This window comes from Pectinophora gossypiella, chromosome 1, assembly GCF_024362695.1.
Source record: "Pectinophora gossypiella chromosome 1, ilPecGoss1.1, whole genome shotgun sequence".
Classification (NCBI taxonomy): domain Eukaryota; kingdom Metazoa; phylum Arthropoda; class Insecta; order Lepidoptera; family Gelechiidae; genus Pectinophora; species Pectinophora gossypiella.
Genome location: NC_065404.1, coordinates 11306916 through 11333168, shown reverse-complemented (window position 1 = coordinate 11333168; position 26253 = coordinate 11306916). Strand labels below are relative to the sequence as shown.

The 26253-nt window shown below is 37.3% G+C and overlaps 1 protein-coding gene across 3 annotated transcripts; it reads right to left on the bottom strand.

The window, feature by feature from the left end:
* Nucleotides 1-297: 297 nt before the first annotated feature.
* On the bottom strand, nt 298-21552 carry LOC126371890 (golgin subfamily A member 1). Of its 3 annotated transcripts, XM_050017350.1 has the most exons (14): nt 21333-21552; nt 21114-21248; nt 20945-20995; nt 20666-20837; nt 19815-19972; nt 18290-18452; nt 17131-17282; nt 15316-15462; nt 13383-13460; nt 9664-9887; nt 7410-7566; nt 6659-6814; nt 6282-6397; nt 298-5235 (listed from the first exon to the last, which is right to left on the bottom strand). In XM_050017350.1, exons 2-14 carry the CDS (start codon nt 21228-21230, stop codon nt 5058-5060), a joined length of 1869 nt encoding a protein of 622 aa, XP_049873307.1. In that variant the 5' UTR covers nt 21231-21248; nt 21333-21552; the 3' UTR covers nt 298-5057. The 3 variants fall into 3 exon arrangements, with proteins under 3 accessions (XP_049873307.1, XP_049873386.1, XP_049873458.1); XM_050017429.1 differs by lacking the exon at nt 13383-13460 and having other exon boundaries at nt 21114-21552; XM_050017501.1 differs by lacking the exons at nt 13383-13460; nt 15316-15462 and having other exon boundaries at nt 21114-21552.
* Between the last annotated feature and the right edge of the window lie 4701 nt (nt 21553-26253).

Here is a 26253-nt window from a genome sequence, read left to right as displayed (position 1 = left end):
GATATCAATTCGAATCACGGTCTCAATCTTTCCTCAGTTTTTGTTATGATGTCAATATCTTATACAAAACGGCTACATAACAGTGAGTCGTTATTCAAACAACATGTACAACATTACAACAGTTTGTTAACGATACTTAGCCAATATGGATTGCTTGGCCAATATGTTCTCGCTTTCGTCAACACTACACTAATGCTAACGAAATGCAAGACATTTGACATAAAGCGAATGTTGTCATTTAATTAACTACTTTCATTTGTTTCGCCGTAACATTAACGAGAAAAAACTAAAAGACAGTTATATCTTGTCATATTTTATTCATAGAATTATATTAATTAAACAACAACTCAATAATTACGATGCAAAACAAATTCTTTAAATAAAAAAATAGGTTTCATCTGATTATAATATATACATATATCTCCTTTATAAACTCCACTTATACAGTCAAAACAGTTATTTTGTTCAGTCCATAAGATGGATTGTTCGTAAAGTACAGATTAAACACGAAACAAGTAATATTCGATATTTAAGTGGGGAAGTACTTTTTCTGACGAAACCGCCAATAAAGCCACGTCACCACTAGAGGACATTTGTACGTCATCGCTAGATTTCGTCCGACGATTTCTGTCACCAGCAAGCTTAGCTTAGCACCGTAAGCACGCGACTCTTTCTCGCCGCGACAGAAATCATCTGTCTCTTTCTGTGCAATACTGTGAGAGAGTGACGGGTGACGTATGTCGAGACGAGAAAGAGTCGCACGCTTACGGTGCTATGCCCGCAGCTATAATGGCAAAATCGCGAGATGTCGTGCGATGTGAAGCGATTTCGCCCGCTGTCTGCAGGGACACATGTCGCTCAAGAAAAGGGACGAAGCTTGACAGTAATAAAGGCCTTTCCAGGGTGCGTCCCCCAAAAATAATATAGATGGCGCTGTCTAGATTTAACGGGTACACAATTATTCAAAAATACAATGTAATGGCAGAAGCATTATAAAAATAATTGTTACCTGATATTTCAAGGGGAGGCCTTTGCCCAGCAGTGGGATCGTATAGGCTGAATAAGATAAGAAGACCTGATATATGGATCACATTATGTATAGAGTTATGTAACCTACGCTGCTTCTTTTATTTTGATCAAATAATAATGGGTGGACCTGTCCACCAGCATTAATATAACAATGTACGTAAGGTACGAGCACGGATGGGAAGGCAGACATAGCATAAATATGTAACCTTGTATAACAGACAGAGAACAACCAATCAACAACCAATCTCTGAAAAAAAAAAATGTCCGCGGCGCATCTGGTCACAAGCTATACGGTATGTGACGACACTGTATAACCGATATTGCACTTTATTTGATCAGCCATAACATCTTATTTTGAAGGAGTCAAGAATCAAATGTCAGACCGTTACAAAATTCACAGTCAGAGATTTGCAAATGATTAATTGTTACTGGCAATAAATTTTATTTTATTCTTATTCTATATATTGTGTCTGGGTGTTATAAAAACGGTCATTACTTATACCCAAACACAGAGATAAAATATGCATAAGTCTTTTTTTTTTGACGTGACTTATTGTAGATTTGCCGCAGATGGCATTAACTACTTGGCCGGACAAATGGGGAGCGCTGAAGGCTCTCATCCGGGTGCATATGTCTGTTATCCATGAAATTAGAAGGTGAAACGAAGGAAAATCTTTATAGCGCCATCTATATTGTTTTTGAGGAATGTCGCCTGGAAAGTCTCACATTACTTGGGCACATTAGGCGTGCTTTACTAATGAGCACCTCAAACTATCCGAGTCAAAATCTAATGTAGTTTGGCGAAACCTTTCACCACGATGGCAATAGCCTACAGGTACATACATACATACATAAACTCACGCCCGTAATCCCTAATGGGGTGGGCAGAGCCACAAGTAATCAAAGACAACTTGCAGCCACTGTTGATACGAAGTCCAAAGATGGATATGATGAACCTTATGGTGATAAGGGATCAGCCTATCGCCCATAACATTAGTCCATCATGTTAGAGGACACAATCCCTCTGTCGGTTTTTACGACATGCCCGGGAAGAGAAGCAGCTGAACGTGTTCTATGTTTTTTATATGCTCTCAGAACATCATAGAAGCAATAGCAATAGCCTACAGGTATGATATGAAAAAGAAGAATGGGGAATATTTTTTTACTAAATTAATAGATTGGGGCAATTTTTGTGACATGTCCCTATACAAAACTCGAGTAACGCTTCTTTCATGTTTAATTTACTAAAAGAAAGGAAGAAAGAAACATACTGCCTCGACTATATAATGTGGCGTTTAAACAACCAAAAATAAACTCTGTTGTAACGACGGTATAAATTTATAAATACATACACGATTCTATTATAAAGCTGCCTTTTCCTTAGAGCGGAGAAGAGAAATGAAGTGGAACGTAGGAATAGAGTGAAGTGAAAACACAGCAGAGAGGAAGGTTGCAGCGGAATTATCCATAAACGGAAATAATGCGTCTCTTTGGTTGACCTCTCATTCTTCTTTCTACTACACCAATTTTACTCTCTTAACCAATAATTACACAAGTCTGCTTCTAATACCACTGTTAGGCTCACAATCCGGAGGTTATGGGTTCGATTCCTGGTGGGGTACGTCTAACAAAAATAGCTTCGTGAGACTATCCATGGTTTGGTCAGGATATTACAGAATGTTCGTGCTTCGGAGGGCACGTTAAGCAGTCAGCCCCAGCTACTGTATTTCAAGGACTTTTGGCGGCTCAATAATAACCCTGCTAGTAGGGTTGATGAGGGATATAGGAGTCCACAGGAATATAGAACTTCTAATATGAAAATCTTTCATAATCCTTCTTTACCAAAAGTAGGCTCGACAGATTATATGAATATATAACTAATTTCACTTCCCATCTCCACTTCGCTTCCCAAGCTTCGCTCCAAAAAGAGGCCGCCTTAAGCCGTAGTATTAACAAGCAAGACTAGACTACACACGTTGACAGATCTCATATAAACATTATCTACAAAACGGTGCCTTCAATTGACGCTGCTGCTGTATTCCACCAGCATTAATATAACAATGTACATAAGGTACGAGCACGGATGGGTAGGCAGACATAGCATAAATATGTAACAATAGACCTTGTATAACAGACAACCAATCAACAACCAATCTCTGAAAAAAATAAATTCCGCGGCGCATCTGGCGTGTGACGACACTCTATAACCGATATTGCATTTTATTTGAACAGCCATTACATCTTATTTTGAAGGAGTCAAGAATCAAATGTCAGACAAAATTCACAGTCAGAGATTTGCAAATGATTAAGTGTTACTATGGTTACTACATCGATAAGGTAGGTCGTAAGATGCCTGTTACAATTATCGCTCGCTAGTCACAGGTTGCTTTTTCATACAAATTCCACAGTAATTTCTTGTTTTGACGTTGAGTAAAAAGTAACTGATTTGACTAGTTGAAAAATACCCTATTACCGTGGCCGTACCTACACCTGCGTTATTCTTAAGCTATTAGTTATCCGTGTGAATGTAACACTCGAGACTTACAATATTAGTCTATTCGTTCACGGGTCTTCATAAGCTTTTACGCATAACAGCAGCCAAAGTTTTACAAAATCGAGAAGGCCTTATATATAGGATATATTGACTGGCAGTGTTCATCATTTTATTCGATAGCTAAGCATAAAAGGAGGGTAGTTCTAAATGTCATCATAATTTACAATATTTTGTGAATTCCATAGGTCTCGCGTTTGCTTCACATTTGTCCCGCTAAGTGCCTATGTATTTACTAAAAAAATCAATTGCCATATTGTCATAATTTGGATTATATTTTCAACCAATAATGCAAACAAAAATAACATCAATATTTCACATTTAAATTTCACATAAATATTCGTATTCAAAGAATGACTAGCAACTATTAAGGCAATTTTAATAAACTATCCATTTTTATACCTATACAATGGTTTTAATTACTGTATACACCACTTAATTTTATGTTATACCTCTCATTTTCTTATCCGCCGAAAAGGAAAGAGACGGATGATTGCCGTCAATTTTAAAATGAACGAGTTAATGAATGAATTACCCGGGCGAATCAAATAGGTATCTCGCTGGTATGTCAACTTAATTATTGGCCAATGTAAAATTATTAGAGGGTTGTTTTAGATTTCTGCCTAAAATTTACGAGTGATCCATAAATGTTATAAATGCCATAATGTTATGCCTGTCGATTATCCGACCTTTTCCTTTTCTGCGGATAAGAAAATTACAGATAATATAACTTAAAATAAAATTAGATGGTGTTTAAAGGAATTACCACCAATATAATTAATTACAACGTTTTAATTAAAACATTAAATACCAAAATAAAGATTACAATACTTATTGCAATTGCAAGTAATACTTATAATTCATAATTATAATAATCAATAAAAAATACTTTTAAATAATTTTAAATACAACAGTAACGTAAGTAATAGAGAAAATAATATCACAAATGATTAACAAAACGCATAAAATATGTTTTTCTTTTCTCTTTAAAAATATACCGATGTACGAAAATAATCAATATTGAAATAAACTTAATACGGATAACAATCTATCATTTTATTCGATATCGTTTGACGCTATTGTGCACATGTTAGTGCCTATAAGAAACAAATATAAAATAGGAATAACGCCAGACACCGCAAGCTTTTCGCCAGACATTTTATACTAAGTTTAATATCATAATTGTATTCAATTTAATGGCCACATTCATCTATGTGGTTATATGATAAGGGTTATTTTTGCGAATGTCCAAAAAATAATGTTTTATATAAGTACAAAACAATTCGAATTCAATTCGAATTTATGTAGTCGTACAAATGAAGACGTTTTAAAGTTTCACTTACCTCAGTTAAATAGTAATCAAACACAAAATAACATAATTTTATCAGCTAATAAATATCTGGCATCTCGCTCACACCATCCGACGGCTTAAAATAAGGAAATTAAGTCAGTTACCAGTCATCCTTAAAGTCTAGGATCAGGTGTTGTTCAGTGAAGGGAACCAGGCGGATATGCCCGATCGCGGGGGGAGGGCGGACCGTAAGAGTGCCTCCTCGTGAGCTGACAGCCTCAGCAACACGGAGAGAGCCCTTGTTAGCTGTCGCGCTTCGAGTTCCCGGGCTGTGAGGAACCGGAGCACTACGTGTTTTAGGTATCTGTAAAGACGGAATACATTTATGAGACTGATATTGCAAACGGAATTTACTTATATTTTGTGAATTTCTTTTCATTGTCAAGTGAAAGGTTACACATTTTTTTTAAAAGCCAGCACACACTACAGTCTTTTGTTCTGTTCCGATCATATATCTTGGCGTTACACTCGACTGATCCCTGACGTATAAGCAGCATCTAGATAACGTCAAGCAAAAACTGAAAACCAGTGAACATCCTCCGAGGTCTAACAGGTACAAGTTGGGGGTTTCTGCGTCTGTTTTCCGCACGGCATTAGCCCTCGTAAACTCGACCGCTGAGTACTACGCCCCGTGTGGTAGCGAAGTGCACACACACACACAAGGTCGACACTCAGCTACACGAAGCAATGCGCCTTATAACGGGAGTGATAAGATCCACTCCACTCCCTTAGCTTCCAGTCCTGGTTAATATTCCACCGCCTGAGCTACGTAGGTGCAGAACAGCTGCATATGAGTGGAATAAGAACTTCTCTGAACCTCTCTGACCTCATGCCAATAAGAGACACGCTGGATAACCTCTCGAGCGCACGACTTCTATCAAGGACACCGATCTGGTCTGACGATCGCATAAAAAGTCAATTTAGTGTGGAACATACATGGAGGTTGAAGTAGAACTTGTTCAAAGGCACAAATTCGGACTTTATTCGAAATCCCACGCGGAAGATCCCTGGTTTTCGACACCAAACGAAAAATCTGCACCCGACTGAACCGGTGTAGGAGCAACCACGGGAAATCGAACTATCACCTAGATAAATGGGGTTTAAAGGAGTCTCCATACTGTCTCAAATAGTGAACGAGTGCCCTCTACACCGGTTTCCAGGTAGCATAGCCTAGCTGCATTGTGTGACGGATGCGGCAGACTTGGTTGAGGGAGCTTAAACTAGATACTGCATTTTGCACACTTCTACGTTTCGTTTCCTTCTTAGTTTCAAGGTGCAATCTTTCAACATTAGAACTTATTTATAGAAACACACGCCACATTGTTCATAGAATAAAGTAAGAATACATACCGTCTGCTAATGTCTTGTTCTTCCACTGAGGTGAGGTCAGACTTACTGCTCTGCTGCAGTTCTCTTTGTAAGGTCTTCTTCATATCTGATATCCGGTTGTCTAGAGTCTTTATTTTCTGAAAATTCGATAACGCTAGTTTACAGGTAACAAAAAGTATCTGTTGTTCATTATAGTTCGAAATAGACATTAATGGATAGTCAAATGCCAAACAGAATGGAAATTCGTTGAAAAATTTAAAATTTAGTCATTCGAATGACTGACTGACAATTAAGGAGTTAGAAAGAAATGAGATTTTGAACCTCACGCACGACCTCTCATGCATTTTTCTCTGTATTAGGTACGATGCGTAGTGCTTTATATTTTATAATATATTTACCTTATTTTTATCACAGATTTCGGTTTCTAAGTCTTGTATAGTCTTTTTGAGTGCGTTTTCACTGTCAGTCGCTTCGTCTATCCGCCGTTTCAGTTGTTCTATTTCAGTCTTGCGAGTTTCCTCGTGCTCTTTTATCAACATGCACGCCGCTTGGTTCTGGAAATAGTTTTACATAAACGTTAGCTGGTCAGCAAAGAAACATTGGTGATTGTTAACCAGTTGTTCTTACATTTGCTTCTAAATCTTACTCAGATTTTGGTTTAGGGGGTGGCTAGTTCTTTAGAGACAAATCATCATGTTATCAATAAGCAGCTGAATGCATTCTAACATTGTTATGTTGGTCAGGTTTGATTTTTTTGAAGCGACTGCCTGTCTGACATTCTAACCGGCGAAGAGAAAGCCCAATACAGGTTAGGTCAAATACTTATGCTTCGGCTTATGTTTAAGCTCACGACTATATTGCCAATTGTGCTAGTCAGAAAGACATCCATTGCAAGATGAACTGAGTACCAAACATTAAACACTTACTATCCTTTAAACTCAAACACATCTTTGTTCAGTAGATGACACTTCGAATCGTCAGTTCTTATATATATTTTTGGCGAAAGTCTCATCCGCCTAATGCTACTACAGCTTCTTAGTTTTTACTGTCAGTCTACATCTCAGTACTCTCACCTTCCACACAACCCATCCAAATTTACTTTTTTCGTTTTTTTACCGTCGGTTTATTCTTAAAAAAGAAAGTATTTACCTCTTTATGCTGCGCCAGCAGAGCTTCCAGCTCAGCAATCTTGGCCTTCAGGTCGGTGATCTCAGTCTCCTGGTACCGCACGTTGCATTGGCTCATCTCTATCGACTGCGACATGTGAGCGTTACGCAGCAATGCCTCGTCTTTCTCGCGTTTTTCTCTGGAACCAATAACATATCTCCTTAACACTTACATACAGTAACATTACTGGTTACTACAGAACCCTACAAATATATCCTGCGGTTAAGATTTCCAGACACAAAAGTTAAAACAATGGGGTTTGGATTTCAAAAGGATTTTGGGCCTAAAGGCCATATAGGTCATAGATACTCAGGCCCGTAATATAAAATGAGGTTGGCAGAACCACAAATAACCGGTTGCCATCTTTAGAACGAATACTAAGATTGAAATTATGAATATGTACGGAGGTAATTAGGGCATAGTCCTTGACTATGATGATCCATCATATTACAAAATACACATACCCTCATTCAATGTTTTAGCATCAGGTTAACTATTCTCATCATCTCAGGCCTTTACATCAGTTAGTTAGTTAGTTAGTTAGTGGGCTCTGTTTTCCGCATTTAGACTCTAAGATGGCCCATTATGCCTTTACATCTTTATCAGATGATTCAAACAGCGTTTCTATGGCAGCTTTTAAAATGGCTGTAAAGTCTGATGCGAGAGCAATTATTCTAATATGCTAATATTGTCGCCCATCGTGACACAAACCTACCGCTTCTAGTTTCTTTTGACAATATGTATTGTTTTGTTACAGAATCCTTTAAGTACAACCACAACAGGGAGGTTAGAAAGGCTACATTGAAACAACTCATCTAAAAAGTAAATATTGCAATTTGACATTTGCACATATAAAAGTCACTGCGCAATGTTATCAAATGTCAAATAGCAATTTGCTTTTTCAGATGATTAGAAATATGGCCTTTTTAACCCCCATAACATTTAAACTATACTTTATTATTCTGGAATCATGAGGAAGTCAATCTACACTAACACTATAATATTTAGGTAAAGTTTGTAAATGTGTTTGTAAGGAGTGATATCTGGAACTACTGAACCCAATTTGGGTTTTTTTCAGCTGGAGAAAGATACATTATTTCTCAGTGCTATAACAATACCTTTAGTGCTTGTATAACTGAAATCAACGTGGAACGAGTCGCGCCTGGAAAGTTAGTAAATAGATCATAATATAATGTGAGGCAGCTGTGTTTGTTGTACTATACCTACATAATATAAACATAAATCGTACTGTTTGTTCAGAAGCCAAGATCTCTACGTGTTTGAGACGATAGAGATAAAAAGTGTATGTAAATAAATAACTCTTTAAGACGTGTCCTATCAACTGTACTACGGAATTACGGCCATGAGTTTATGAATGTTTATCTATATTCGCTATACATACAGCTTTGCTTTTAGGGTGTTAGTGAAATCGTAACGAAAACTTTGAGAGATGATTCAGGCCATGATTCTGAGTTGATATCAAGTGGAATTTTCCATCGCAAAAGTATAGAATTGAAAATAATTTAAAAAAACTAAAAAATAAAACATGAATTCTGCGACGGAAATTCCACATGATATTACTCAGAATAATGGTCTGAATCTTCCCCCCGAGTAATTGTTACGAGGTCGCTAACAATATAATACCTTAGTTTTTTGATCTATATACTATGGGCATTCCTTTGTATGCCTTGGTATTGGTATGTACCTAAAGGCAGATGGGCACCCGTAGCATGCACAAAAATGTCGCGTGTCTTGTGTTATACGAAATGTTATTGGCTAGGCGCTAAAATGAAGCAATCCTATTGGTTCGAAATAGTTCGAATATTGCGTCACGCGTTATGCGGTTGCCATAGTTACGGGTGCTGTAACATAATCTCTGTCATGTGATGTGGTGATCACATGTTCAATAAGTGTGATTGATTATACTAACAAAAACTCTATTTTAGTCTCAATATGACACCGATTCTAGCAGGTACTATTTTATACATTATTTATTAAAAAAATATAGTGCAGCCCTTCATGATACGATAAGTAAAAGAAACCAACAGAACCAAAATTAGATGTAAAAAAAAATGTGTCTGCCTGATTCATCACCAATGGACGAAGTTATTTATCAATATTTATCGGAGGAATGGGTGTGTATATTATACACCATTGCCTACCTTTTTGGAGATATGGGCGTGATGCTCTGTTTTGTTATTTTACGCACCGGAATTATTTTTAAAAAAAAGCTTACTTGTCAAACTTCCTCTGCATATCAATGTAGTCATGTTGCATCTCTGTCAGCAAGGAGTTGAGGTGGTTGACCTCCGTCTTGGAGTCGTCATGCAGCTGGCTCGACTTCTCCAATTTCTCCCTGAGAATCTTCACCAGGGTCCGTTCATTCTCCAGAGCCGCAGCCAGTTCCTTATTTTCTTCTGTCAATGTTGCGATCCTATTCTCTAGGTCCATTGTCTTTTCCTGTAATACGGTACAGTTGGTTGGTTTATATTTAAAACGTTAATAACAGTATTATTGGAAAACGAAGACTAGGTTTAAATATAGTCCATTCATTGTTTGAGATTTACGCGGTTATTACCATAATTAAAACACATAATATCGGGTTCATACCGCGTTAAAATCAGGGATATGGAGCTCCCGATATTTCAACACAGATGCAAGTATCATGATCACGGGATGACTGATGAAATCCGAGTGGATTGGAGTGGGGTTGGGGAGTCATGGCACTTGCAACAGTGTTGAAATATCGAGAGTCTCACATCCCTGATGTTTTACACGGTAAGAACCCGGTATTATGTATTTAAGTCCATGTCAAGAAAGACCGCGGCTGCGATGCTTCTGTCGCAGATTCTGTATAGAATTATTAGGACTTGTCTGCCAAATCGTTTTTTTTAAATCGTCGATTTCGTTCGTGGCGCGGATTATTATTATTTTAAACCTAGTTTACTATTGACGATATGCTATGTATATCAAAGTTATTGTGGGAATCGCAGTTCACAACCACAAACATATCTCAAATAAATAATGTATAGAAATTATACTTAAGTTGCAAACATTATTGGCACAAAGCACTTGGGGTATAGCTTTTTTGTAGGTATGTACCTAATTTGGGATACTGTTGTGAAAATTACGTCATCATTGGTTACTTAGCCTGGCAAAGATTTGACTACGTTTTTGTGATTCCAATTATTGAATACGATATATTAACTAAATTATGTAAACCGTACAGAAGAACACTTGTTTTATTGAGACAGAACATAAATAACCGGATATTATCAAAATTAAGACTCAAAACGAACCAAAAATGTTTTATAAGAAAGGTGTGAGATAGTTAATAATAAAAGCGATTTCTTTGCTCCTTTTACCTGCTTATTTTCATGATAAGTATTTTACGCAGACGAAAATCGGAAAACTACGTTGATTGATAGGCGATACCGTACAGATAACACAAAAATAGATGGTTACATTGACTACTTACAAACCTTGGCCAAAGTCGAGGCCAGTGATAAATTTAAAATATTACACAAAAGACACTTCACTTTGTTGAACCTACTTTGGAACTACAATTATTTTTGTTGCACCAATTTTTTTGCACTAAAGTTACACTATTAACTACACAACCACAGTCGCTATATGTGAAAGTGCAAAACAAACTAAGTGTTGACAACATTGGCGCTCTAGTTTTCGGTAACAAGTTGGGAAACATATTGCGTCACTAATCATTACTGTTACTCATACTAACTGGTATACTTGTATATCAAACCAGATTTTATGTAATATACAAAAAAACATTTTTACAGATATATTTTGACCCTAATACTTTCAAGGGTCAATGCGTTACCGATTTTTTTTTTATTCATGATAGGCAAGCATTTCACCACAATCTCACCTGATGGTAAGTGATGATGTGAGGATGCGACATGCTTACCTAGACAATGCCTATTCATTCACTCTTGCCTGGAAGAGGCCCGCATTGTACTTCCAAACAACATTGCCAGAAAAACCACAATTGTGTCGGACTTCGATACAAAATCCATCAACGGTCGAAATTAATTTACACTCACGTATATTTGTCGAGAACGTACTTACCTTTATTAAGACACTAAAACTAAAAATGCAATGCATGAATTCTATTCTGTCTGTAATACATCAAAGCCTAAATAAACACTTTACATTACATTTTGTTAGTAAAAAGCATTACACCATGCATTCAAGTCACCCGGATTAATCAAGCCATGAAAACACATGCACGAATGGGATCAATAAAAATAAAAATTTACCATCTAAAATAATTTATTCCGTAAAAAATCTATACAAAAATAACAGCAAATAAAATTTAAAATGCCGAAACAATTATTACAATGTATTGTACTATTGTTCTTGTGATAGCCAAGTTTTAAGTACTAGAATAAAAATGTTTAAGAATGACTTACGTGGAATGTAAAAGGCTTAACTTATTTTTAATAAAAGATCACAAACCAGCACCGACAAGGTGTTTGCACCTGTGTCATCAAGCCACTGGCGTGTTATCACATACGTCATCACGTTTTGTGTACAATAAATATTATCTACGCAATTTATCTTTCGTTGTATTATGAATCAAAATATCATAGCCCCAAAGCATAGTGAAAATACCTGCTGTGAATACACTCTTTAAAACGTGACTATAATTAATACTCCACACAACACACTGCAGTGAAGTTTGTCATTTTATATAAAGCAGTCCCCCAAAAACACGCTTATAATAGTTATTTTTAGTAATGTTATTCACTGAATAATGAAACTTCATAAATTTGCGAGGTATAAACCCAACCCATTACACAAATCTATAGGAACTACCGTCGTGATACATTTTAATTTAAAACATTTCTATTGCACAACATCAAAAAAATAAATTTGTCTCAATAAAAAATAAACAAATCCAAAAACATCTAACAATAAAATCTAATATGAAGCTAAGTAATAGTGCAAAACAATTACTAATCATAGGACAATATTGAAATTCGTCAAAACAATAAATTCATTACCTAAATTCTAGACAAGCGAGATGTGACGAGGCACTACCGTTAAATAATAATAAATATTCACAACTTCATTTGAATACACGCGCCTTAACTCTGTTAAGTGTCACGACAAAATAATATTATGATGCAATAGATACAAAATCCAAACTTTTTGGTGTTTATTTTCCAGAAACTACCATCTGTGGTGGCACTAATTCGTTTACTCTTAATGAGGCAATAAACGATCACATTGATTCTAATTTTAGTAATAAATTAATTATACAATATTTATTTATTAAATGTTCGGTTTTAGAAATAATGTTGTCACGACACATTTTATAAGCACTTAATTCATAAAAACTTGATAAACCTCTGAAATGTAATCGTGATTTAGCAGCACATTCAACTATCATGTAAAAATCTGCCGAGCACTTTAATTTAATGAGCCGAGAACTTTAATTTATGGTACATAGTAACGTATTGACCGATTTAAAACACTCCTTCTTTGTGTAGATTGCATCATTATATTAAATCTGCAAACACCTAATTGGCAATGCGTCATCACAGTCGCGTAGGACGGCAGGACTAGAGTGGTGCTAGGCAGATCTGTAGCCAGAGAAGGATTTAAAAAAGTCGTCGGAAATTCGTGTAAAACTATTTGCAAAAATATAATGATAGGCCATAAGTTTTGCTAAAGAGCATTTGCGAAAATCCATTTTGTTAAAAACCATTGTCGATTTAAATATAGAGAATACAATCAAAGGTTGTATTCGTAAGTTTTAGAGTCTAAACAAGTATATCACGATTTCTAAACAACTCCATATGCGGAATCATAAAAAATATATTATTCCAATATTTTTACTCTCCGCCAATTTTTTTTGGTAACTCGTCCCTGGCCACAGACTATTCTAGGCAGGCTACACGGCTAAATGCTGTAGAGGCTGGAACTCACGCCGACGTGGCTGGCGGAGCTGCGGAGGCTCTTCACCTCCATCGCCAGCGAGTGGACCTCCGAGTTGAGACGCACCACCTGGCGTCACCGACACACAGATTTATATAATGCTAGGGAGCTAGCTTGGGCGAAAAGGAAGGGTATAATATGGGTTGCTAGCTGTCACCTGCGACTACTAAAACTGTAGAATGAAAAGAAAGTATACAAACTTTGCCACGCCTTTTTACATCCTTAGGGGTTGAATTTCGCAAAATCCCGTCTTAGTAAGCGCCTACGGACTAAAACCGTCCACCACGCAGAATTTAGGACTTGTAGTTTTTTGAGATATCGTAATGATGTCAGTCAGTGACCTTTCGGTTTTGTATGTATATAGATACAAAACTTATAACGGTATATTTTGTTGGTTATATAATGTTGACATACATACTACACTTTGGATGATTATAAACAAACTAGCATTAGAGTGAGCTTCCATTGAAACGGAGCGGACCGGTGACTCCGCGAGGGAGAAAAGGACATGCTCTCTCGCAGGCTGAGATTAGTAGATTACGTCCCTGCTCTGCTTCAGTTGAAACCCACCATTAGTGGTATTTTCCGACTACTTTCTAGCTGCCGCTATGCACGCTTGAATTTTACGTAGTAAAAGACACTTGTCTACGTAGACAGGATACGCTCGCCACGTCGATTGGATAAACCTAAGAACACGTGATCGCAATAAAATATTTCTATTTCTAAAAAAACGTCTTGAGCATACTGCTAGTGCTGAACTATATTTGGTACACAGATGACAGGACGTAGCATAGTTTACCATTTGATAGCGACTCACTCAACAACGGCCTACGTGGTCCAGTGGTTGAGCGTCCCGGGTTCGAATCCCGGTGGGGACAAATCACTTTGTGATCCCTAGTTTGGTTAGGACATTGCAGGCTGATCACCTGATTGTCCAGAAGTAAGATGGTCCGTGCTTCGGAAGGCACGTTAAGCCGTTGGTCCCGGTTACTACTTACTGATGTAAATACGTAATCGTTACTTGAGTCACGTCAGGGGCCTTTGGCGGCTCAATAATAACCCTGACACCAGGGTTGATGAGGTTGGTCGTCCACCTCACAACCCACACGATAGTAGGAGGAGGACTAATACATAGATAAACAGCATTTGTGGGTGAAATTATTATATCATTTTTCCAAATATTTCACTAATTATTTCTATACCACTTCCTTTTAGCCCTAGCTTTGATATTATCACGTGCATGAGTAATAGATTACATAGTGGCTGGCTAAAGGTTTAGAGATGTAATGTCAATATTATTTCAGTATTATTGTATTGTTAGATACGATTTGTACACAGTCATGAGCAATATAATGTACCCACTTTAGGACTCTGTCGCACTAACATATTTGACATTTAGTGAGACTTACAGTTCAATTTGTCAAAGAATTTAATGTGACATGGTACCATATTAATGCTCGTGACCATACATGCTGACTGGACGATCGGAAAATGCATTGATAAGCTTTAGGGATATAATGTTTATCGCATTTGCACTATGAACGTTAGCTAGCTTGTACGAATATTTCTCCAACCTGTATTATATTTTGATGTAAAAAAAAGCTAGAGATTTCGACTATACGACTATATAGCAAGATTTATTCATCATTTTCCGAAATACAATTTTCCACTGTCATTTAAAAAGTAGAGATATTTGTGCCCTGAATGGGGTGGGTGTATATAGGCTGTTTAAGTAATTTATATAAGGTTAGATAAAATTTATAAGGTTTGTTGTATATAAAAGTAAAATGTTGAAGTTATATTTAAAGTAGCATTTTTGAGGCTATATCTCTTTAACTATAGACTAAATCTCTAACTTTTATTGCATGGATGATGCAATGATGCATGATTTCTTTATTAAAAATTGAAGATGATGTGTACATACCTTAGCTTCACTATTCGCCAATTGCTGCTTAGTCTTCTCAATCTCGGCGGCCATATTGAGTAGTTTCTCTTGCATCTCTCTCTTCTCATTCTCCACTCGTCTCCTCTCGGCTCCCTCCTCCCCCGCTTGCCGCGATAGCCGCGCCACCTATGTTATATAACTCCATGTGACAACATTGGCGCTTATGTACACTGAATTTTAAATATTTACTGTTTATTCGTTACGCGGTAAACTCTATGCACGGATAATGACCTGTACCTAGAGTAAATGTACCCGGCGGTGCAGATTCTGGTTGATATCATCATCATCATCATCATTGGCCTTCTACGTTGTTTCAGACGATTTATGACGTCATTGTCTCGAAGAAATGCACTTTCGTTCATGGTTTTCTGGTTGATAAAACTTATTTTAATTTGAGAGTTCTAAAATAGTGCCGTCTTCCACTCACGATGAGTGCCAGAAAGAGATAGAGCTAGAATGATGACTATCAAACTATAAAATAAAATCGAATATCGCTCTTACTTTCTACTTTCATACTACTCTACAACCGCTTCGAAACGTGTTATGGCTTATGAGGACAGGGACAAAAATATCTCTTACATACAACTACATCCCAAACTTTCGCGCCATTCTTTTACATAGAACAATCGAGATTATTTAAGTTATTTATATGAGCTATTTACATGTAACATTATATACACTTTATGATTGTTATAATCATTTAGTAGTTATAGATTTTAGTAGCTATACAATATTCACCACAAAGAAAGAAAACCAAGATATTTGTATAGACTTCCATAGGATAATATTTCCATTTCATGCGTTACATGCACACATCCTAGTCATGCCAGTATGTGACTTAACACAAATACGTTGAACTTATTACACAATGCACAGTCAGCCACCGGGTAAACCGCCAGAAGCATAATTGCTACAAGTAATGAAGTATAATAATTATTAGATATATTTAAGGATAATATTCATTGTGTTATTGCTTGTTTTGATAAGATAGTCACACATTTGCAGCCTATATATTTTTATAGCTTTACGAATCCATTTGACATTAAATAATTTTATAATTTCTCATTACTCGGATACACAAAATAAAATGTCATTACATTTTGCAGAAGCATATTTGGATCATAAATATATATATATATATAGATTTATGTAACTTGCTTCCCTTTATTTTGATCAGAATAATAATGGGTGTAATAAAAAGGGTCATCATCACCCAAAAACAAAGATAAAAGATGTATATGTCTGTTATCCATGAAATTAGAAGGTTAAACGAAGGAAAATCTTTGCAGCGCTATCTATACCTACTGTTTTTGAGTAACAATGCCTGGAAAATACATCATTATTCTTGTATATTTTTTTGGTTTTGCGTTTTAGCGTTATGTTATTACGGTGACACCAGGGTTGATGAGGTTGGTAATCCACCCCACAACCCACGCGAGAGAAGAAGAAGTTTACCGTGTGCTACACATTTTCCGTCTATTTAGTTAATGCCTTTAAATGATAAACTCGGACCGGACCGGACCTGAGCTACGTGTGTGGTGTTACGCCACAGACTATGGCTCATCTAACATCTTGCCCCGCGTGCCCTGATACCTGTACGCGAGAGGAGGTGATAAATGCCACCGAAAATGCTGTCCGAGTGGCAAAATACTGGGCTGAAAAAATCTGAATGCCATCGAAACGTTAAGAAGAAGAATCATAAACTAGGATCTACTTAAGTTATCTAGGTTTACCGGTGACCGACATGTACAAAAAATCAACACCAACCATTTGTCCCCTCTGATATACAATCACCTGCGTCTCCAGCGATGCGATCTGGCCGTTCCACGACGTCTTCACGTCAGCAAGCGCCATCTTGGCCTCTTGCAGCTGTCTCGTTAGAACTGCACGCTCTCTGCACACACGGTCGTATGACTCGCACCCCGATGGCGTTAGTTCCCGCTTATCTGTTAAAGAACATTTAATAAACCCGTGAGTTTATTCTTATTACAAATAGGTTTGCGTTTGACCACAATCTTACCTAATGGTAAGTGAAGTCAGGCCTATGGTGGTACACATTTATCTATACCCTATTCAACGCAGCATGACTAGAATGTCAGCAGTACAAAGATATAGTACAAGCACCACTGATAAAGAGGTGAGAGATATATCTCTTTGGCACTAGAACACACAGCTTACATAACATACAGCTTAGTACGAAAGAGACGAGAGATATGTCACTCTAATCAGGTTATGTTAAATAGGGTATAGAAAATGCTTCTATGTTACAATAGGAATAAAGAATACTTTCAGCTGCCTATCATACTAAGTAGAACAGATAGACAAGTCTTACATCACTTGGTCGTAGCATCTATTTTGGCAGTTCTTCGCCTAATCGCTTACTACGGAATGTTAGAGCATGCATCGCTGTTTCTGCTCTAATTTTTTGTCCCACTTTTTGAGCGCTCATGTTCAGCCTAAAGTGTATTATCAATGTCTCCAGTGGCAGCCCTAGGGCGGTGCGAGGTGTGCCACCGCACGCGGCGCCGAAATAGGGTGGGCGCCAAAATCAACCAAGACTGGTTCACATAAAACTCGTACCGGGTAGCCGTATACAACATTTTTAAAAGAGTTAAATAGGTAAATTTCGGTGGCCGTAAACTAATCGAAACATTTTGTATTTGAAGGGGTCCAATAGAGGTCTCATCATCATCATCAGCCCATTAACGTCCCCACTGCTGGGGCACGGGCCTTCCCTATGGATGGATAGGGAGATCGGGCCTTAAACCATCACGCGGGCCCAGTGCGGATTGATGGTTATTAACGACTGCTAATGCAGCCGGGACCAACGGCTTAACGTGCCTTCCGAAGCACGGAGGAGCTCGAGATGAAAACTTTTTTTTTTTTGTGGTCACCCATATAGAGGTCTCGCACCACCTAAATGTTTAGCTAGAGCCGTCACTAAATGTCTCACCGTCATCGTGCATGTGATGGTGGTCACTGTCGGTCGGCAGCGCGGCCCTAACAACCGCCAGCTCGTCGGCCAAGTCCCGCGCCCGCGCCTCCGCCGCGCCCAGCGCCGCTGTCAACTCCGACCGCTCACGCGCCCACTCGCGCCGAGACTGTTCCAACTCCTCCTAATGGGGGAAAGGTTTACTGTGTTATTATTAAGACCGAAGCTCGGTGAAGTGTGGGTACAAGTACGTAGTTCGTCGTGATGGATGTATCTCTGACTACCCCAGTTCGGATATACTCGTGAGCTTATTTTATGTTGTTGTGTGTTAAGATCGTAACCCCTTACGATCCCGAGGAGAACAAAGGTAACGCCCGTGCGCCAACAACGCTTTTATTCGACTGCCAACGACGTAGCCCACTCACAACCCATACTTAAGACTAGTTAAAACTACCCTCATATTAGGTACAAACAGTTATATCCTCATCAATGGTCATAAATCAAAGGGTCATTGACCTTTTATACATAACATTTGGAATTGGTACGTCATGCATGTTTTTTCTATTCTATCTTAGCAGTAAGTCCGCTTTATTGGAATATTTGTTTGTCATTATTGTCGTATGGCATGTATTGTAATGTGCAAGAAATATTGCGCTCTGAAAGTATGAAACAAAAAAAAATCATTCTCTGAAATTCTTCGAAATAGCGATGTTTACGAGATAGCCACTATCGTTCGTCATTACTGTTTAGCTTTTAATCTTTAATTTTTTTATTACCTATCTATACCATTACGTTTTGTTTCGCCGCAGTCGGATAAAAATAGAAGTGAAACACCAAGCTGTCACAATGAAAGTTTATACTTATTAAGATAAAGTGCAGCGTATCAATATGTGAAGAATTTATATAGGTAATGCATGCTTACTTAACGTGTGAGTTAAGCCTGGACACAAAAATCTCATTCTTAACATATGCCGCCTTATCCCGTGCGTGCGAGCGAGACAGATAATCCGCGCGCGGTCCCGTACTCCTTAATGGCTCAAATATATGTATAGTGCCACCATCTGATTTTCCTAAATCCACAACCAATTATTGATTCTTTGCTTTTTGTATATCCAGTTGTCAAGGTCATAGAAAGCAACAGAAATTGTGTTCAGCTTGGTTGCACATGTTACGTAGCGACTTGTAACATAACAAGGTCACACCTAATCTACTCAAAACTATTTGAACATGCAAATAGTTCTTTTTAAATGAATCAACACTTCCTAAGAAACTCATTTTTACTTACGTTGGTATAAAAATGAAAATATTTTTTGAACATTGAAAAATATTACTAGAACATTTCCAAATATCATTGATTTTACATCATATATGCATCACTTTATATGAACACATTGTCTTGTAGTTTAGTGTAGTTTTTGCTTCATGTATATATGTTTCTTGGTACTAAATTATATACACCGTAAAAAAATCTGATGTCAGTAGGTACATATTCTCTTTAAGAAAGACGGTCTAAAGTAAACATATTATGTACAGACTACAGACTCACAGTAAGGGCATCAAGGCGGTCCTGTGCTCGTTCCGCAGCAGCCAGTCGATTCCGGAACTCATTCAATTGTTTCTCAGCGGCCGCTCTCTCTGTGACAGCTTTGGCTGCTTCAGCCTGAGCTGTACGAGCTACGGCTTGTGCTGCTACTGCTTCTTCACCTGTTTAAATATCTTATTCATCTATTACATGTCACAAACACAATTAAGGCAGAACATAGCATGTAGATACATGCGTCCCCCTGCAAGGGCACAGCACAGTTACAAAGTGTTTATATCATGTCTAACAAAAGACAAATTGAGTGACAAAACAATTTTACGTCTTCCAAATAACAGACAAATAGCAAGTAGAAATAATTAAAACACATAATAACGGGTTCTTACCACTTTTATAATAGGGATATGAGACTCCCACGCTTTTGAACGCAGTAAGAACCCATTATTATGTGTTTCAATTAAGTAGAAATAATTTATGTTATTGATTGATTGGAAACTTTTACAAGCCACTTTTATACATGCTACTGAAGTGATGGATGCAGAATATTCTTTCAGTAATACTCGTACAACAAGGAAGTGTACATTGGAACAAAAATATAGAATTTACACCACCCTCTGAATTCTGTTTGTTTATGATTCTGTGTACATATTTTTTTCCCAAGCCTTTTGTGTCACACTGCTGAGCAAAGGCCTTCAGTCTTCTCTTCCACAGTTCCTTATCCAGGCAGATGTCTTTTTGCCAGTCCCCTTCAAAGGCATCTAAATCATCTTTTCATCTTCTTTTCTATTTTTAATTATAATTTATATTTATATACACACTTAATTATACACATCAGATTCTTCTTTGAAATATCTTACCCTGTACAGAAGCCAAAGACAACTTCAACTCTTCAATCTTCTGTTCCCAGTAGACATCCCTCTCTTTTAGTTTGGCTTCCAGTTGTGCTGTGTACTGCTGTTGTAGGGCTACCTGGTCCACTTGCCCACCAGTTCGGTCTGACAGGTATGACTCCAATTGTGGGGATATTGACTAAATCGAGAATTTGATTTTAAAACAAATTTTGTTTACCTCAGTCAATGTAGATACTTAACTACCTAAGTAGGTAGTTTATTTTAAAAGATATTACAAGTACTTACATCAGAAGTGGAATCTCCATGTCCACCAGAGCTTGATGGACTTGCTGTAGACTGAAAGCAAGTTACAAGTGATTCATATTGTTTTGATGTTTCTTATTGGTGTTGCTTATTGCAGGAAGTTTTGCAGAAACTAAATAGGTACTTGAAGCTTCTTCTCAAGAATACTTACCGAATCATCTCTTAGTGTAATCCGACCCAAAAAAGCTCCGCTACGCCAACTGCTAGTTAATTTACTGATGTCACTTCCAGTCTCCTCCTTTATTTTACTTTTCAAACTGGCAAACATTGCTGCCTGTTAAATTTGCTACGGCAAGAACTCAAATTAGCAAGTTCTGCATTAATAATACACGGTGTATTATGCAAATTATCGCGATAAACTTCGATATACCAGTTTTTAAGCTGGATTACCCGGGTGTGGAACTCGTAAACTCTTCCTCGCAGATATTATTACAGAACGTCCATTCACGTGTACAATCATATCATAATAACTCTAAAAAGACACAAAAATGTATTAAAACAACCACAAGTATCAATTATATCAATATTACTCCAAATATGGTAAAAATATTCTCGTCTGTTTTCGCGCAACGCAACACAAAAATGGTTGACGGCTACGTCCCGTTCCACAATTTTCCAAAATAGTTATTGACTTTACTTTTGACAACAGGATAGCATGCGTAAAACGCTTCAAGTAAAGCTGAAACAGCTGATATCATAGACAAGTACTATAGAAAAGAGGCCAATAAATTCTGTGTGGAACGAAATTATTCACATTGACTTTAGGCTAGCAGTGTAGCCAAAATATTTTGTCGTTTTCAAAAAGCAAAAAAAGGAATGTGCACTTCTTTCTTAAAGTATCTAAGAAAAAAATAAAAATCGAGTAACTAAATATATGTGTGCAATTTAATTATATTTTCGATATGTATTTTTTAAATAAAAGCGTGCTAATAAACAGTAAACATTGACATAATTTTGTAATTATTTCGTTAATAGGGCAACATAATAGAATAAAACTTTTACCATTTTGAATTTGTTTTGAATACTTAAATAATTAGAAATGTTATAACTATATAATAATTTTCTTTCTGTTACAATTGAATGTTCAAAATATTAAATAATCGAATACTTAATGTCGCAGTCCGATTATAAAATATAATCTGCCCAATTCCCGCTAGTTCTTTTCTAAAACAGGACCATTTTGTATTGCGGCGGATCAACAAATAGTTCGGCGCTTTTACGTTTCTACTTACGATTAATAGCCGTAGTAATTCAGCAACTTCTGGTTAGTTGTTGACTCGCCGCTACTACTATAGAATAATTTAAAAAGAGTAAAATTATTATTAAAAAAACAAAATACCCGACTGCACACTAAAAAAAGAGTAAAACAAGCCACACAATAATATTGATCAATCAAATGCTAAAAACTAATTATGTAATACCGTTTAAACAATACCTATATTAAAATACACTACAATATGTGTTCGTAATCGATAGTTAAATAAACAGAAACTTATTTTGAATACAAATTTACTGAATATAATTTATAAATGTTGATGGAAAGCATCGCAGGCGGGGACCAACAGAGGCTTATTTATAGTCATTTCGGTTGTGCACCATTTAGCAGAATTTTCGTTGGTGGCGGTCAAGGTGGTCCCCGCCTGCGATGCTTTCCATCAACATTTATAAATTATATTCAGTAAATTTGTATTCAAAATAAGTTTCTGTTTATTTAACTATCGATTACGAACACATATTGTAGTGTATTTTAATATAGGTATTGTTTAAACGGTATTACATAATTAGTTTTTAGCATTTGATTGATCAATATTATTGTGTGGCTTGTTTTACTCTTTTTTTAGTGTGCAGTCGGGTATTTTGTTTTTTTAATAATAATTTTACTCTTTTTTTAGTGTGCAGTCGGGTATTTTGTTTTTTTAATAATAATTCTTTTATTTATAACTTTTTAGCTGTTTTTATTTAACGAAAATGTTGTAGATGTAGAAGACTATGTATATGTAAGTACCATTTTAAATTATTTCGACGACATTTGGCTTTAGATTACGAGTGATGTTACTCTCGAGCATATCCCCCTCCGCACCGCGCCGCGCGCCGCATGCCAGGCCACGCCCTATCTTTTTGCTTGCTAACGCATGAGTTGCTTTGCGTTGACGCAGAATTAACATGTTCCCGTGGGAATTTTGAGAAAAAACGTATCCTATATTAATTACTCCCGTGATTGAAATGAATCTAATGATACCGCATACATATTTTTGTTGTTTAAAGGGAAATTTAGAAAAAATATTATTATGTCTTTATCCCGTGGGACTTTTATGATAAAATGTATCCTATGACACTCCCGTAATCAAGACAAATCTAACGATACCTCATACATCAAAATCCATCAAGCCGTTTAGGCTACAGGAGGTCACAAAGGAACAGACATACATACATACTTACATACACTCCCTCAACATTACCCTCTTTGGCAGTCGGGTAAAAATAGAACGGTAACTCTCAGTCCTGCATAAATTCATATCGACTTTACCCCCTTTGGGTCTTATTTGGCCGTAAGCTGCTGAGAGTAAGAGGGAGACCGCGCGGATTCTGTCTCGCTCGCATTTAAGCTTTCGGCAGCATACGATAAGAATGATTTTTTGTATGGGGTGTCCGGGTGTGTATAATAATATATACCTATATCTCACTGCTAGACATAGCCATCCAAGGGAGATCCATCATCCATCAAAGGTGGTACGGCGTATATTCCACTCCACTACGCTCACCCGAGACATCAGAAATGATCGGTTCCTACATTAACCGGAACGGGAATCGAACCCAGAAACTTTTAGTTCCATAGTCAAGTGTCTAGCTTGCTTACACCACAAAGGCGCTAACAAGGACATGCGTCCATTTATTTTATAGGTGTTTTTAACAAATTAACGTAGAAAATACTTATGATATTTCTTGCATCTCAATTCATATAGGTACGTATTCACTGTTGCATCGTGGCATTTTCAGCTTGGCTCGACTTGAAGTTTTGTAAGTACATATCTACTTACTTAGTATCTTGCAAACGTAACATGAGTCTAGTGCGAAAGAGGCGATATTACGAGAGGTATCGTTTTCGCACTAAAAACAGCTTAGTCCGAAAGCAGTATAGATGTAGTTCGAAGTGAATATTCGTAGTCAGGTGACGTAGCGATGCAATCCCCTCAAGATACCGCAAGGGGAGTTGGGAACTGACACGTATTGAGGTCAAGGATTTCTTTCCCTTCATGTGGCGCGCCGCTATCGAGTAGGGTTGGGAGTCAGTTCTTATTACAACGGTAGCGCTAATATTTAGTAGTTTTCTTTTTTTCTAAGTTGGTAGTTAGGCATATTTTCACATCAAGAGTGACTTCATCTTACGATCACTTTTAACTCTACCCGCCCCATTTGAGATACCGGGTATGAGTTTAGGTGTAAATATTTATCAATCTGTTCCCTAACGACCTCGATGGTCCAGTGGTTGAGCGTTGGGCTCACGATCCGGAGGCCCTGCGTTCGATTCCCGGTGGGGACATATCACAAAAAATACTTTGTCGCTCCTAGTTTGGTTAGGACATTACAGGCTGCTCACCTGATTGTCCGAAAGTAAGATGATCCGTGCTTCGGAAGGCACGTTAAGCCGTTGGTCTCGGTCACTACTTACTGATGCAAGTAGTCGTTACATGAGCCATGTCAGGGGCCTTTGGCGGCTCAATAGTAACACTGACACCAGGGTTGACGAGGTTGGAACTCCACCCCACCCACACGATAGAAGAATTAAGAGTCTTGTGATACAAAATAAAATTCGCATAATACTGTTTATTTGTAATAGGTAGTAGTCCATTTGCGAGTCGGTTGCCATAATGAGAATTAGCCCTAATGCGCCTAATTCTTCATAAGGCATTAGCGCTGACATTGATATACTTCGAAGTGACGACATCATGTAACATTTTTTGATAGATCACGTGTAGGAAAAACCGGAAATCGAATCCGGAGTACCATTTCCCGTGGTTCGATTGAACGGACCACTACCGGCAAAAAAATGCCCATGGATGGACCAGTAGAACTCCGAGAAATAGACATTTAATAGGTACTTTAAAAGAAGCAGTCTAAACATACCTACAGAATACATTGTTTTAAGTTTACGCGGTTATTATCATAATTAAAACACATAATAACGGATTCTTACCGCGTTTAAATGGGGATATGAGACTCCCGATATTTCGACACTGTTGCAAGTGCCATGATCACGGGATGACTGATGAGATTGGAGTGGAGTAGGTAGATCCATAATTTTCTACGGGCAGACATATCTGTCTACCCTCTTTCTTTGCCGCTTGTTTATGTTTTTGATATCGGAATGTTCGGAACCATCTGAACTCGCACCAAACTCACTACGACAAACCGCACTCACTGTGTCCTCACGTTTTTTTTCACCACATTAGGCCGTGAAAGACAGATGGTTCCGAACATTCCGATATCAAAAACATAAACAAGCGGCAAAGAAAGAGGGTAGACAGATATGTCTGCCCGTAGAAAATTATGGATCTACCTACTCCACTCCAATCTCATCAGTCATCCCGTGATCATGGCACTTGCAACAGTGTCGAAATATCGGGAGTCTCATATCCCCATTTAAACGCGGTAAGAACCCGTTATTATGTGTTTTAATTATACCTACAGAAGGTAGAAATTCTGATTACTAAATAAAGACAGATCTAAAGGTGACAAAAAACGTTTTCTTTTTTCAATTTAACTTATTTATGAAATTTAATAAAGAAAAATGTCATAATTGTGGCATTTATCATGTTTTTCTATGACGTTCTTGTTTGGACGTTTAGTAAAAAGTAACTGATTTGACTAATTGGAAACTACCCTATTGTCATGGCAAGAGAGACAGCAGACTTTCACATAAATACATCAACATAGGCCGAACTTAGGATCGATATTTTTCCATATTTTACTTTACAATAAAACAGGGAAAGAAATGTAATAACAACAATTACAAATAAAATTATTAAATAAAGTATTCAATGGCCCCGATTCCTGCAGACACCTAATTTTACTTTAAGTTATACCTGTCATTTTCTTATCCGCCGAAAAGGAAAGAGACGGATGATTGACAGCTCTTAATTTTAGGAAGAATGAGTAAATTAATTAATAACCCGGGCGAATCAAAAAGGTATCTCGCTGGTATGCAAACCATTTGACGTGTGCTGTCAATATAATTCTGTCGGGTTATTGGCCAATGTAAAATTTTTAGACGATTGTTTTAGATTTGTGCT